The 14704-nt window shown below is 44.0% G+C and overlaps 1 protein-coding gene across 2 annotated transcripts in view; it reads left to right on the top strand.

Annotated features, from left to right (window-relative positions):
• Nucleotides 1-14704, top strand: part of PRKCG (protein kinase C gamma) — an 881135-nt gene that overhangs the window by 849078 nt on the left and 17353 nt on the right. For both annotated transcript variants that reach the window (XM_073656297.1, XM_073656296.1), the window contains 3 exons: nucleotides 9074-9154; nucleotides 10005-10112; nucleotides 11334-11474. In XM_073656297.1, the coding sequence (XP_073512398.1) occupies nucleotides 9074-9154; nucleotides 10005-10112; nucleotides 11334-11474 (330 nt within the window). The remainder of the gene's footprint in view (nucleotides 1-9073; nucleotides 9155-10004; nucleotides 10113-11333; nucleotides 11475-14704) is intronic.

Below are 14704 nucleotides of genomic sequence, written 5' to 3'. Positions count from 1 at the left end.
GCCCGTTACGGCTTCTTGATCCATCGCATCATACTCTGGCTGCAATGCCTCCTCTTTAATTCTCTGCAGAGAGCGTTGCAAAAGACAGACAAGTGGGATGCTGACGCTAATGATGGCATCATTGCCACTCACCATCTTGGTGGACTCCTCAAAGTTTGTCAGGATGGTACATATGTCAGACATCCAGGTCCTCTCCTGAGGTCTTATGTGTGGAGTCTGAACTGAATACCAACGGCCTTGTTGATGCTGGTACTCCACAACTGCTCTCTTCTGCTCGGTGTGCCGGAAGCTGCAAACGCTGCTGCAATACAGGAAGGGCGGCGGAAGCTATAGCCGACTTCCGAAAATGAGCTGACAGGCAGCGTACTTTGACGAGCAGATCTGGCAACTTGGGGTACGATTTAAGAAACTGCTGGACCATGAAGTTAAGCACATGAGACAGGCATGGTACGTGTGTGATCTCGCCTCGCCTCAGAGCCGCCATCAGGTTACAGCCATTGTCACACACGACCATGCCTGGATGTAGGTTCAGCGGTCTCAGCCACAGATCTGCCTGCTCTTTCACAGCTGTCCACAACTCACAAGCAGTGTGAGGTTTATCACCTAAGCTTATGAGTTTCAGCACAGCCTGTTGCCGCTTGGCTGAGGCAGTACTGCAGTGCTTCCAGCTTGTAACTGATGTGGTGATATCTGAGATAGAGGCTGAACATGAGGAGGAGGAGGATGCGCAGGAGCTGTACACTGTGGGGGCAACTCTGACTGACATAGGTCCCACAATCCTCATTGTGGGGAGGATGTGTTCCGTCCCAAGGTCCGACTGGGTCCCGGCTTCCACTATGTTTACCCAGTGTGCCGTCAGGGAGATGTACCGTCCCTGGCCACAAGCACTTGTCCACGTGTTCGTTGTCAGGTGTACTCTCCCAGTAACTGTGTTGTTGAGGGCACGGCAGATGTTTTGGGACACGTGCTTGTGTAGTGCGGGGATGGCACACCAGGCAAAATAGTGTCGGCTGGGGACCGAGTACCGAGAGACGGCCACCGCCATAAGGTTGCGGAAGGATTCCGTCTCCACCAGCCTAGAAGGCAGCATTTCCAACGCAAGCAGTCCTGAAATGTGCGAATTTAGGACTGTGGCCTGTGGGGTGTTGGCTGCAAATTTGCGCTTTCGTTCAAAGGTCTGGGATATGGACAATTGAACGCTGCGGTGGGACGTGGACGTGGACGTTGATGCTTTTTCTTGAGAAACTGCCATAACAAGTGAAGACTGAGAGGAGGGGCATCTTTGCATGCAATATGGACAGGGGATTGCCTTGCACGCACAACAGGGGGTTCTCTTACACGCACAGCAGCGGGAGAAGCAGTGGTGACACCTGCTGACCCTGGTCGTGGACCCTGGGGTTCGCCCCACAAAGTCGGGTGCTTTGCTGACATGTGCCTGATCATGCTGGTGGTGCTCAGGCTGGTAGTTTCGTCACCCCTGCTGATGCTGGCCTGGCAGATGGTACAAATGGCCTTTTTGGGGTTATCAGCAGAGTCTTTAAAAAATTCCAGACTCTGGAATACCTACTGGTTTAACTGGCAACGTCCCTCGTGTTGGTGTTACGGGGAACGGTTGCCCGCCTTCTGTCTGCAGCCACCACACTGCTTCTTCCTGTCTGTTGGGGTACTCTGCCTCCCTCCCCCTGTGTGCTGCTGGCCTCGCTCTGCGTGTCCTCCTGCCACCTTGGGTCAGTTACTAGATCATCCACCACCTCCTCCTCTTCCACTTCCGCAACACGGTCCTCCTTCTCACTTCGTGGCAATTGTGTCTCGTCATCGTCCACCTCTTGTGACAAATTGCCAGCGTCGCCTTCCTGTGGCCGTGGCTGTTCAAATATTTGGCCATCACTACATGGGATTTCCTCTTCCACCACTTCTAGCGGAGCTCGCGAGGGGCCCAAATATGGAAATGGACCAGTGAACAGCTCTTCAGAGTGTCCAAGTGTGGGATCAGTTGCTGTCTGACGACACTCGGCATGGTGGGAGGAAGGAGCATCAGGGTGAGGAGGAGTATGCGGTTGAGACTCACGGCTACTAAGACTTGACCGTGTCGAAGACAGACCGGAGGTGGTGATGCCCAGGTGACTGGAAGTATTATTTGCTATCCAATCAATAACCTGTTCACACTGATCAGTTCGCAATAGTGGTTTTGTCGTGTGATTCCCTAGTAATTCGGTCAAGAACTGGGAGCGAGAAGATGTGGCTGTTGGTTGTGGCACATTTTCACCTTGGCCACGGCCCACTCCTCTGCACGCAGCATCACCAGAACATCCAGTTCCACGTCCCTTGCCAGGCGCCTTGCCCATTGTAAATGAATTAAAATAGCTTACACTCGCACTATCAATGGCAAAAGGGTAATAAAAAGGAGATTAGAACCGTGGAAGAGGAAAACCACAGTTCTAGTTCTCTGGCCTACACCAGAATCTTTTAAACAGATATATTTGTGTCTAAACAGTCAGCGAGACACTCAAACTGTTTTTTTTATGTAAAAAAGGCAGAAAGGTCGTTTACACCCAGATTTGAACCATGGAAGAGGAAAACCACAGTTCTTTTTCTCTGGCCTACACCAGAATCTTTTAAACAGATATATTTGTGTCTGAACAGTCAGCGAGATACTGAAACTGTTTTTTTTTATGTAAAAAAGGCAAAAAGGTGGATTACATCCAGATTTGAACCATGGAAGAGGAAAACCACAGTTCTAGTTCTCTGGCCTACACCAGAATAGTTTAAACAGATATATTTGTGTCTGAACAGTCAGCGAGACACTCAAACAGCTTTTTTTTATGCAAAAAAGGCAAAAAGGTGGGTAACACCCAGATTTGAACCGTGGAAGAGGAAAACCACAGTTCTAATTTCCTTGCGCATACCAGACTTTTTTAAATAGATATATTTGTGTCTGAACAGTCAGCAAGATACTCAAACTGTTTTTTTTTTATGGAAAAAAGGCAAAAAAGTGGATAATACAAAGATTTGAACCGTGGAACTGCAAAACCACAGTTCTAGTTATCTGGCCGAAACCAGACTCTTTTAAACACATATATTTGTGTCTGAACACTCACAGACACACTCAATGTTTTTTTTTTGGGGGGGAATACCAAAAGATGAATAAGACCGGTATTTGTACAGTCTGACTGAGGAAAAAAAGAAAAAAGAGGATTTAGATGAAAAAAAAAGTATTTTTCCTGGCCCCTGAGACCTGGGGCTAAGTCTAGCAATTTGAGCAGCAGCAGCACACAGGACTGTAATGCAGTGCTTGTTGGTATAACCACTGCATCTCCTATACAGCCTGCCTGCCTGATATCTGGGATGGATATTAGTCCACAGAAGGACTGTTTGTTTGATTTTTCAGGATTTAGAGAGTCTACACTACCTATTTCACAATATAAATCTCTCCCTTGCTCAGCAGCACTCTCCCTACACTGTCTGATCCGGAGCGACTGTGTCCAAGATGGCGGCGCCCAGTTTTAAATACTCATGATGACGCTGTGCAGCCAGCCAATCACTGTAATGCCCACAACCAACATGGCTGCGGCAATACAGTGACTGGCTGGCAATCTCTGCATGTTCATTAGCTCTGTAAAGAGCGCCAAACATGCAGGGCGGAGAACCGAGCTCGCGCCCGAGTTACACGAAAATGCTCGGTGCTCGCCGAACATCCCGAGTAGTGAGATGTACGGGCGACTACCGAGCAGTGTCGAGCATGCTCACTCAACACTACTACCTGCTAACTAAAATCCTGCATTGTCTGTCCGCTATTTCATCCTTCTTCTCTGCTAGATTTCTAAAACTTAACATGGACAAAACATAATTCATCATCTTTCCACCATCTCATTCTTCCCCCCCACCCGACCTATCTATCAACGTTAATGGCTGTTCACTCTCTCCAGTCCCACAAGCTCGCTGCCTTGGGGTAACCCTGGACTCTGATCTCTCCTTCAAACCATATATCCAAGCCCTTTCCACATCCTGCCGACTCCAACTCAAAAATATCTCCCGGATCCGCACATTCCTCAACCACGAATCTGCAAAAACACTAGTGCACACCCTCATCATCTCCCATCTCGACTACTGCAACCTCCTGCTCTGCGGCCTCCCTTCCAACTCTCTTGCACCCCTCCAATCTATCCTAAACTCTGCTGCCCGACTAATTCACCTGTCCCCATTGCACAGAGACTACAGTTCAAAACCCTAACCATGGCATACAAAGCCATCTACAACCTGTCTCCTCCATATATCTGTGACCTAGTCTCCCAGTACATACCTACACACAACCTCCGATCCTCACAAGATCTCCTTTTTTACTCCCCTCTTATCTCTCCTCCCACAATCATATAGAAGATTTCTCCCGTGCATCCCCCCTACTCTGGAACTCTCTACTCCAACATATAAGACTCTCGCCTACTGTGGAAACCTTCAAAAGGAACCTGAAGACCCACCTCTTCCGACAAGCGTACAACCTGCAGTAACCCTCGCTCCACCATACCGCTGCACAACCAGCTCTGCCCTCACCTACTGTATCCTCACCCATTTCTTGTAGACTGTGAGCTCTCACGGGCAGGGTCCTTGCCCCTCCTGTACCAGTCGCCGTCACGTTTTGTTCAAGATTATTGTAATTGCTCTTGTATGAACACCCCTTTTTCACATGTAAAGTGCCATGGAATAAATGGCGCGATAATAATAATCTGTGTCCATTTCTGCTTTGGCTGCTCGGCGGCGCTACGCCTTTGTTGTTGACAGCATCAGTCCTTTTTTATTTCTGGGAGTTTTGGGTGCCATAAGATCAGAGAATTATGGGGTTAATTGTCTAGTATTGATTGCTCCTTTATGAAAGCCTTCATCGTGGATGCCTGCTATTTAAACCCCTGGATCTCTGACTTCCACTTCCAGTCAATTAGTTTTGCTACCTGACTTATGCTAGCCATTCCATGTGTTGGTTTCCTGCTTTTTCCTATTTCATGATTTCAGCATTAATTTTGATTATCCTCTTGATTTACGATTATGCTTCTGATGTGACCTCTTGGCTATGATTCTGATTTGCGAACATTCCGGCCTCTGGTTCACTCATTCGGTTGGCAGCCTTTCCATGGAAGCAATCCATGGAAACGCGTTATAAGACCAGATCCCTGTACAGGGTTAAATAGTGAAGGTCGAGGTTCCTCTGGAATCTGCCAAATAGAGTGGCCTTTGACAAGTCTGTTAAAGGTAGCCTTCTTGAACCTGTCACCTCTGAAAGACGCGATAGTCATGCCAAGTTTCAATTGAGTGAACATGATTTTCAGGAATATCTTGTAATGTGGGAGAACGTAAATATACATGAATATCACCGGGATGTAGCTTTGACCACACACTAAAGTAAATAATGCGCCAATAAAATGTGGCAGTATAAGTGTAACTTATTTCTTACAAGAGGCACTTGATCTTGGTGGTTACATTACAGTACTTGAACAGTTCCTTAATTACAAACAAAATATCACCCATTGTGGTTGATGGAAGGTGCTGCTTGCGGTTTTGGCCTCCACTAAAGATAAGGAGTTTTTTTCATGTGTGTGGATCCACTTCACAATTTACAAAAAAACCCTTCAAATTGACTTTGAATTCCCTTTCGTATGGATTTTGAAGTGTATCTGCTTCAAAATTTGCAATAATAAACTCAGTGTGACCATACTTTAAATGTCACTTCAGTCTGTACCTCGTGGGGAAACGCCTTTCTGCCTGCTTTTTACATGGCTCATTCAAAGGACGACTCCTTAATATGTTTCACAGGCTTGTTCTACCTCATGGCATCCTACACAGATGTGGCCATGGAACAGTCACTTTGATAAAGTCCTCTCTGACTCTCTTGTCTAATCTTCTCACAATAGTCCGCGGGTGGCACGTGTTTCACGTATAACTGCACATCACTCCCGTTGGAGCTACACATCCTCGGCAGAGCATCTTTGGCTTGACTTACTATCTCTTCACTGATGTTATAGGAACCACTATGTCATCCAGAAAGACTCTGCCTCCACCCATCATCTTCTTCAAAAAGCTTGCTTCCATCCAGTGCCAGGCTTACATAAGAACTCAAGTGCCCAGGGTGACCCACCACATATCTATAAAGTACCTGTATCCATCTAGCTAGCTAGCTAGCTATAGATATACATTAAAAAATGTTAAAAAGCATGGCTCACACCCTCTTAAAGGGTCGTTATCTGATGACCAGTAAGTGTCATTTTATCATCCATAGGAAGTGTATTGTATGTAAAGAACATGTAGGTCCTTTGGCGAAAGTCATTTCCAAGTTCTGTTGTCAGTGTCCCATGTGGATACAATAGAATTTAGGCTATGGAGTAAAATTTGTTTAACATGTGTATCAACTCCCGATGTGCCACCCACATACCATGATACAGGAAAATACTAGTCACCCTTGTTGAGGCTAATACAAATTCTTGGCACTCCGGCCCGATGTGGCACAACAAATATCCAGAAAAAGAGATTTCTCCAAATAAAATGGTAACCTTTAATCCAATAAATTTATAAGATAGAAATTTGAATATACTTGAAGATGTCTATGTTCTTTCCTACGCGTTTCAGACTGCAATTCATTCCTCATTATCCATGAATAAAGACTGAGTTGCAATTTGAAATGCGTAGGAAAGAACTTAGAAACTTGGATATGCTTAAACATGTCTATCTTTTTAATTGTTGAGATAAAATTTACCATTTTATTGGGAAAATGTCTGGAAGGTTCCCTTTTTCCAGACCACCCAAACACCACCTCCTGTGAATAAGGCACAAGGAAGGTAGATTGACCAAATCCTGGCTAGATGGAATCACCATAAATAGTGCAATGCTTGAGATTTTGAGGATGGCGACCCACATAACTGGTGTAAACATGTTGTGGTCTTATAATTTGCAGCCCCCTATGTGGTAAAGCTTTTTAGTTATCACTACAGACTGACACTTGTATTTACAAAAGAGAAATATAATTATTGAGTCTGGGATTCTGCCGCTTCCTGACCACTGTAGGTGTCCTATTCACATAGCGCCATATAATGATGTCACACTGAGGGACAAAGAAAGGTCAGAGAGCATTTTCTTTGCCTGATAATTGGCTTTTCTGTGTTTGTATCAGCTCCATTGTTCTATATTATTTTTATGGGACATTAACATAATTAACTTACAGCATAAAATATAATTTTAAGAAACTGCTGTTGAATTGTAAGTTGCTTGGAAGATCGAATTTATACACTGAAACCCAAAGAAACCAATAAGATCTCATAAGCTTCAGTACTGTGTGCTACTAAAACCTGATATACTTACAGTAGGTTGACTTTGTACCATTTCACTAAATAAGGCTCATAATGTGCATGGTAATAAAATCGGCAATAAAGGATAAAACAGAAGGCGGACGCATTATTGCAATCTTTCCTCATATGGCTAGTAAATAAGTTTTACATTTATGATTAATTAGAAGATTATATAATACAATGGGTTCTCCTACATTATAAAGATTGCTAATAAAACCCCTGCAGAATCTAATTACATGCGCTTTATGATTGTATATGGAGTCGCTGTAGTGGTGGTGATAAAGACGGCAATAGAAGATGAGCGCCTGGCAATGTGATCTTCATTAGAGAGCATTTCTGTATTACTACAAATATTGTGTCCCAATAATACACAGCAACTGTTGATCCACTACACATAGCACGATAATGACGAAGAAAGTCTCAAAAGACTATTTTTGATAAGTTTATTAGGAGATATTCCTCTGCAAGTAAAGTTCCTTACTTTTTTAGACAAGCAAACTTAGGCTGAACATTTTAATAAACACTTGTAGGTCTGGGGCATATACACAAAACAAAATTCCCTACAATACAATTGTTTCTCTCGTTGCGCTGATGGCAAATTGCCACTTATTCATAGGATCAGAAATAAGTGTCTTTGTGAGCTGAGTCCCACTAATATAAAATAAACAGGTTTCATTCAGTGTCTCACTAAGTTCTACCCTATAAGTCACTTTACTTTTTCAACGTATTGGGTTAAAGTCAAGATATTAGACGCGCTGTTTGCTGCACTAGTGATAAACCCATAATGTGATAAAAGTGTTTTCCGCACTGGACATACATGTCTGCAGTTATTTTATGGAATTTCAGATTTCCAATAAGTACACTGTCAGGATTCCTCTGAACGGTTGTCACAGGAGAACAAGCATAGTTGCTGTAACTTGCCGAAAGCTTCTAATCCGCTTCCCTCAATAGAACATTGATAGAAGCAGAAAAAGTTGCTGGTTGGCTTGTGACCACCACTACTCAAATCGAATTGGCAACACAGGGGAATCCTGACAGTGTGCATATTGCACACTGTCAAAATTCATTCATTAAGCTGAAGTCACTCTATGTATAAATTTATGTTCATCCCGGAAAACCCCTTTAAGTTCCAATATACTGTAAAAAAAACAGGTTGCCAGTACAATATCAGATGAGTTAAAGGAGTCTTTAAATTCTAATGGCATATGTATTAAAGGAGTTTTCAAGTATATTAGTATTTAATGCCTATCCTTAGGATAGGACATCAATACTAGATTGGTTGGTGGGTGTGCAACACATAGCACCCCGGCCAATTAACTTGTTAGCTTGATACTACAGATCCAACCTTATTCATTCAAATAGAGGTGGATGTGTAGTTCCTGGCTGTGGCCATTATGCAGTTGATGGAGCTGTGCTGGTGTGCTCCACAACTTATCACATTTGGCCACTGCTGGCATAGGGAACAGCTGATCAGCGGGGGTATGGGTATCGCACCCCCACTGATCTGGTGTTAGTGACTTACCTGAAGGTTGGGCAAGTGTCGGACAACCCCTTTAAGTTGCAGTACCCAGGTATAATAAAATGGGTTTTCAGGTCTGTTGTTATTTTATATTTCCTCTACTAAGAAGGAGAATGCAGGTAACTATACTGTTCAGTAATATTATAGAAATTAAAAGAGGTCACATCTGTACAACATTTCATAGCTCGTGCTGAGTTCATGACCCTGTAATTTACATTCTTTTCAGATTATTGCCTATCAGCCCTATGGGAAGTCAGTGGATTGGTGGTCCTATGGGGTTTTACTGTATGAAATGCTGGCAGGACAGGTAAGTTGTTCTACAGAGACCACAGTATAATCATATTATAATGTTTCTCTTCATTTCACTCTTACACTATTAAGGGAAGACTGAAATCATCTAGATACAAGAAAAAATATATATCTTTGTACCGAGTTAGGCAGTAGAAAAATATTTAGATTTGAGAATCCTCAGTGACTGATACCTTTTATTGGCTAACTGAAAAGATGGTAACAGGTTGCAAGCTTTTGAGACTACTCAAGTCTCTTCTTCAGGCATACTATGCCTGAAGAAGAGACTTGAGTAGTCTCAAAAGCTTGCAACCTGTTACCATCTTTTCAGTTAGCCAATAAAATGTATCAACCACTGAGGACTCTCAAATCTAAATATTTTTGAAATCATCTAAGCATGTTAAAAATTACAGAATGAAGATGTAGTCATTTTACTGATCCTCCGTTACTGCATGTGACCTCCTCGGCTCCATTGCTCATCACTGATCTGACCCATAAATTATGGGTAATTTTTTTCATATTTTTATGTCATGTTTATTTACCATTTTTAAAATATTTACAGATTTATTCAATATTCTCTTGTATCCATCATTTATATTTTCTGATCGTAAAAGTTTTTTTAGGGTATGTCCAAGATTATGATATTGATGAGTTACCTTAGTATAGGTCTTCAATATCAGATTTGTGAGGGTCTTATAAGAGCTGAGCTGCAGTACCCCAAGGAACAGCCACTGCACAGTGTACAGATCCATGTGATTCTGGTCTGTACATTGTTACAGCTGCCAGAGCTGATAACAGCTCAATTCATCTATGTCACAGTTCTGGACAACCACATGAAAAAAGTTTATTTTCTCTTTATGTTACAACAGCCCCCATTTGATGGAGAAGATGAGGATGAGTTATTCCAATCCATCATGGAGCAGACTGTATCGTATCCAAAGTCCCTGTCCAGAGAAGCTGTCTCTATATGTAAAGGGGTAAAAATGTATTAACATACTTCTTTTATTAAAGTGATTCTGTCAGGTTCCCTGACTGTTCCCAACCGGTACTACAGCGGCATGCATGCTATTTGCTAATTCTAGTGTTTTATGCACTTACTTAAAGGGAATCCGACCGCTGATACATGCTGCCCGGTCTATGGGCAGCATGTATCAGACACTGGCCACACGATTCCAGCTATTTATGTTTAACTGCAGCGTTTCAGAGAAATACATAATTCAATAGCCGCCAAGGACAGCGCAGCTCTGGAAACTAGTCTAACAGGCGGGTCCCCGATGGCTTCTCCTTGCTCGCTGCCCAAGATTGACCAGTCTCTGCCTATTCACACATGCATGGCAGCACACAAGGAGATGCCGTCGGGGACCTGCTTGTCCGACTAGTTTCCAGTTCCCTTTTAAAAATGAACTGTAATTTCGCTGAGTCACATTTACTGATGAGGTAGGACTAGTCTGGTTGGGGCGTTTCGTCCCCCAGCCTAGTCCTGCTCTAACCACATTCTTCTGGGCATGATTGACAGCCCGTGTAACCGTGCTAATATAACGAGTGTTGTATTCAGGTTGTCACTGATGCCCAGTGGGATGTGATTAGAGGACCCAAGCCTGGACCTGGATACAACCCTAAAACCCTAAAGTGTTATACATATTTTTTCAGGACAATTGGAGGACCTGTAATTCCCGGTACAGATCAAATTCTTTTGAAAAATTTGCTAAACCGGGCAAATTTGAATTACAAAAGATTCAATCAACTCTACATATAAGCATTTTTCTAAGCCTAGATGTAGAAAGTCCAATTTATATTGAATGGAGACAGCTGTAACAGCTTTTACATAGATTAAAAAAGACTCCGGTCCATCAAGTTTACTCTTCCTCCACCAGTTATATGCTCTGCAGATAATATGGGTTAATTTCCCACTGATCAGTTCCATCTTTGGCTGGTGGCTACGCAAATCACCACTACCCAAGCAAAGAAGTGTGGCTTAGCGATATTTTGTACTACCGCAAGCAGAGCACAGCAGGAAGCTTCTGCTGCAGCCAGTTGTCTTACAGACACACACAAGACAGTTTATTTATTAAATAGAAGAGTGCTGTATGTGAGTGATGGCTCAATACGCGATGGTTCAATTCATAAAAAATACAGAAAAACATATTTACATATAGATAGGCTAACATCTGTAGCATTTCTTTTTATTATTTTGCTAGTTGCTTACGAAACATCCTCTAAAGCGACTTGGATCTGGCTGTGATGGGGAGCGGGATATACGTGATCATGCGTTTTTCCGTTGGATTGATTGGGAACGTTTAGAGCGTCTAGAAATCCAACCGCCTTTCAAACCGCGTCCTGTAAGTAAAAAAAAAAAATTGTAAATATATTTATATTCATGTGAGAAGGAATGTTCTGAAGTATGACCTAACTTTAGTGACACCTTTTTATTATGAGTGACAATGTGAATTGAAAGTGAGAGTCTGGAGAGCTATCTTCTAATATGGTGTGCAATTAAAAGGAAGGGCTTACAGACCTCAACAAGATGTTGAACTTGGCTAACTGAAGGAACGCATGCCCAAAGAAAGAGAGTTGCCAAATGTTACAATGGAAAAGATCATAGAATCTTTTTAAGATGCAAATTCTACACAGAGTATGGAAAAAATATTAGAAAACGTGTTCAGCTCAACACTTATGTGTTGGAGATAAGTATCTCAGGAGACTTCCAGGGTGGACAGTCTGTGGTCTGGGTGTGGTGAACGGAGAATGCACTGGTCTGTCTTCCAGGTCAATCAGTTCTCAGTGGTCCAAAAGGAGATGTTTTCCAGCACCAAGGAATGTAGTTAAAACTTAGTATAGAAATAAAAAATGGCAGAATGTGCCCATGTTAAAAAATCCCATAATTCTTATGGGATTCTGGTAGAAAACCCTTAATCTACCCGAAACGCATAAACATTACGTTTTTTTTAATATGTGCAGACTCTCCCAATTTTTTATCCAATATGATTAAAGGCTAAGTTTTAACTACCTTCCTTTGATACCTTTTGGAGCTATGGAAAAAGATGTTGGTCTTGCTCAGCGATTTGTGTGAACATTTTCTGCTATTACACATAACAAGGGAACGTTATAATAGGAAAACACAAGGGTAGAACAAGAAACATGTCAAAGCATCACGATAAAAATCTCAAAGCAATATGTTTCGAAAATAGAAAATGCACAACCAAATGAAAAACAAATGGGCAGAAACAGGAGAAATTGTTTATGAGAGAACTGCAAGAAATTTCCTGAATAAAATTATATTTAAAGATAGAAAATGAGAAGAGAAAACACCACTAGCACCTCAACAGTAGAAAACAAGGTTACAGTGAGCTAAAGAGAAGCAATCATGGAGAGTGGATGATTAGATGGAAGTTATATTCCGTAATGAATCACGGCAAAGTAATGACTGATGATGCTGGAACTTTCTAACGATATACAGAAATATGGTGTCCTGAAGAAAGCAATCAAATTTCCTTCTTCATTTATGATACATGACACATAAAGGACCGGGGAATTGGCAATCATTATGGTAACAGTAGTGTTGAGCCACCCCCGTAGTGTTCGAGTTCGGTTCGGTTCGTCGAACACCCGTGTGTTCGCCGAACTGTTCGTCGAACTGTTCGTCGAACACCTTCGAACACCGTTAAAACCAATGGCAGGCAAACAAAAACACATAGAAACACATAGAAAACACCTTCAAATGTGTCCAAAAGCTGACAAACTGCTCAGAAGACACAACTAACACATGGAAAAGTGACAAGTACATATAGTCATGCGAAAAGAAAAGAGGTGGAGGAGTAAAAGGAGGGGGAGACACAGATATAGGCATGTCATGCCCTTCTAAAATCCAAAAAGTGAGAAGCCGAGACGGCCAGTCCGCTCCTGCCCGTGCCACCTCCGTGTCGCCGGGTTTGTGCCAGAGCCGCGGTGAACCCTGACGGCCAGCCCCCCTCTCCCAATACTGGTGCCTGTCCGCTGGTGGGTCGAGAGAGCCCCCCTGTGGTGGAGGCAGCTCTAAGCTTTTTAATTTAAATTGTCCCTCTAATTTGAATGAATACACTTTAAATCCATTTACAAGGATCTATTGGAGGGCAAGTCTCATGCCAGCAGCCGCGTAATTCCAGCTCCAGTAGCGTCCACTAAAGCTGCTGCAGTTAAAAAGCTTTTATAAGGATCGAGCAAAGCTGTCCACCGCAAGGCATCCTAGTGCCAGTCCCAGCCCCTATGCTTTGGGGTGCCTCCTGATGCTCTTCACTGAGTATCCCGTGGTCCCGAAGCATTTCCTTTGAAAAAATTAAGTGTCCAAACTACAGGTGGTGTAGCTTGCTTAACAGCCGGGATAATCCGCTGACTAGCAGACACTGCTACTAGGCACAAAGTATTTCCTGGGCTAGATGCAGTTAAAAATTTGTAAGTAGATACTCTCGTTGGATGCTGAGAAAGCATTCCATAGAGTCTCCTGGCACGCCATATATGATTCTCTTAAAAAGCTTGGGGTAGGGGTCTAGGGGACCCTTTTATAGCCAAAATCACGGCCCTGTATCACAATACGTCACCTAGGCTGAAGATAAATGGAACTGTAGCACCGAGGGCTCGGTTGCTACAGACGTATTGCACCTCACCCAGAGGTGTGATATCTCACTCTCAGATAAGGATGGAGTGTGGATCAGGACCCGACACCAGCATGCATTACACCACATTGCCGTGGGGCAGGGCGACCAATATGCCCCTGAGATGGGCACGACAGTCCCTGTCCCTGGCTGGAGTGGGGGGAGGGAAAACTGAGGAAGGGGAACCCTGCAGTGCAGGAGCAGGGAGGAAGCAGTTCCTCGGTGCATTGAGAAGGGAGTATAAAAGGTGGGCACCATCTTAGTTCAGTGCAGAGAAGTCTGAGCAGAAGTGGCAGGGAGCAGGGGCTCTGCATGAGCTCTGCTCCGGAGGCGGGCCTAGTAACAGAGGCCCAGGCCTGCAAGAGGGAGAAGGAAGGAAGAGGAGCGGAGAAGGCTCCAGGAACGAGGAATGAAGGGATCCCAGGGGTGCGGACGGGCGAGTCGCCACCGCACGCCCGAATCCACCTGCGTGGAGGGGTCAGGCCAAAGGGGGAGACCGGTCCCCGAACTAGTGGAGGCAGGAAATGACCCTCAGCTAGAAACAGGAGGCTCTGACATTTTATGTGGCGCAACCCCTTGCTCCACCCGCTAGGAAGGCACCACATAGGGTCAGGGAAACTGGCGCCAAGTTTACCAAGTGGAGGCCCGAGGCAGCCGGACAGAAGTGTTGGTAAGAAAGGCCAGACAAAGGACACACAAAGGGGGTCCTGTGAAGCGCTCCAAAGTTATCTGGGAGTTGTCTGAGCCCCTCACCTGGTGAGCACAGTACGACGTGGGCAGCCGTTACCTGCAGACGTGGTCTGGATAATAAGAACTGTGAGTAAAGGCCCTGAACTGCATCACTGACTCCGTGTCGTTACTGCTGCTGCCCTGCACCATCACCCCCATCCTCCGCATACACTGCCCTGAGGCTATACTCCTCCCGTGGGGAGTTATGCTAC

The sequence above is a fragment of the Phyllobates terribilis genome, unplaced genomic scaffold (assembly GCF_046119375.1).
Source record: "Phyllobates terribilis strain yellow unplaced genomic scaffold, ASM4611937v1 Scaffold_12__6_contigs__length_324123572, whole genome shotgun sequence".
NCBI classification, from domain to species: domain Eukaryota; kingdom Metazoa; phylum Chordata; class Amphibia; order Anura; family Dendrobatidae; genus Phyllobates; species Phyllobates terribilis.
Note: the sequence above shows the minus strand (reverse complement) of the source record. Positions and strands in the feature narration are given on the sequence as shown.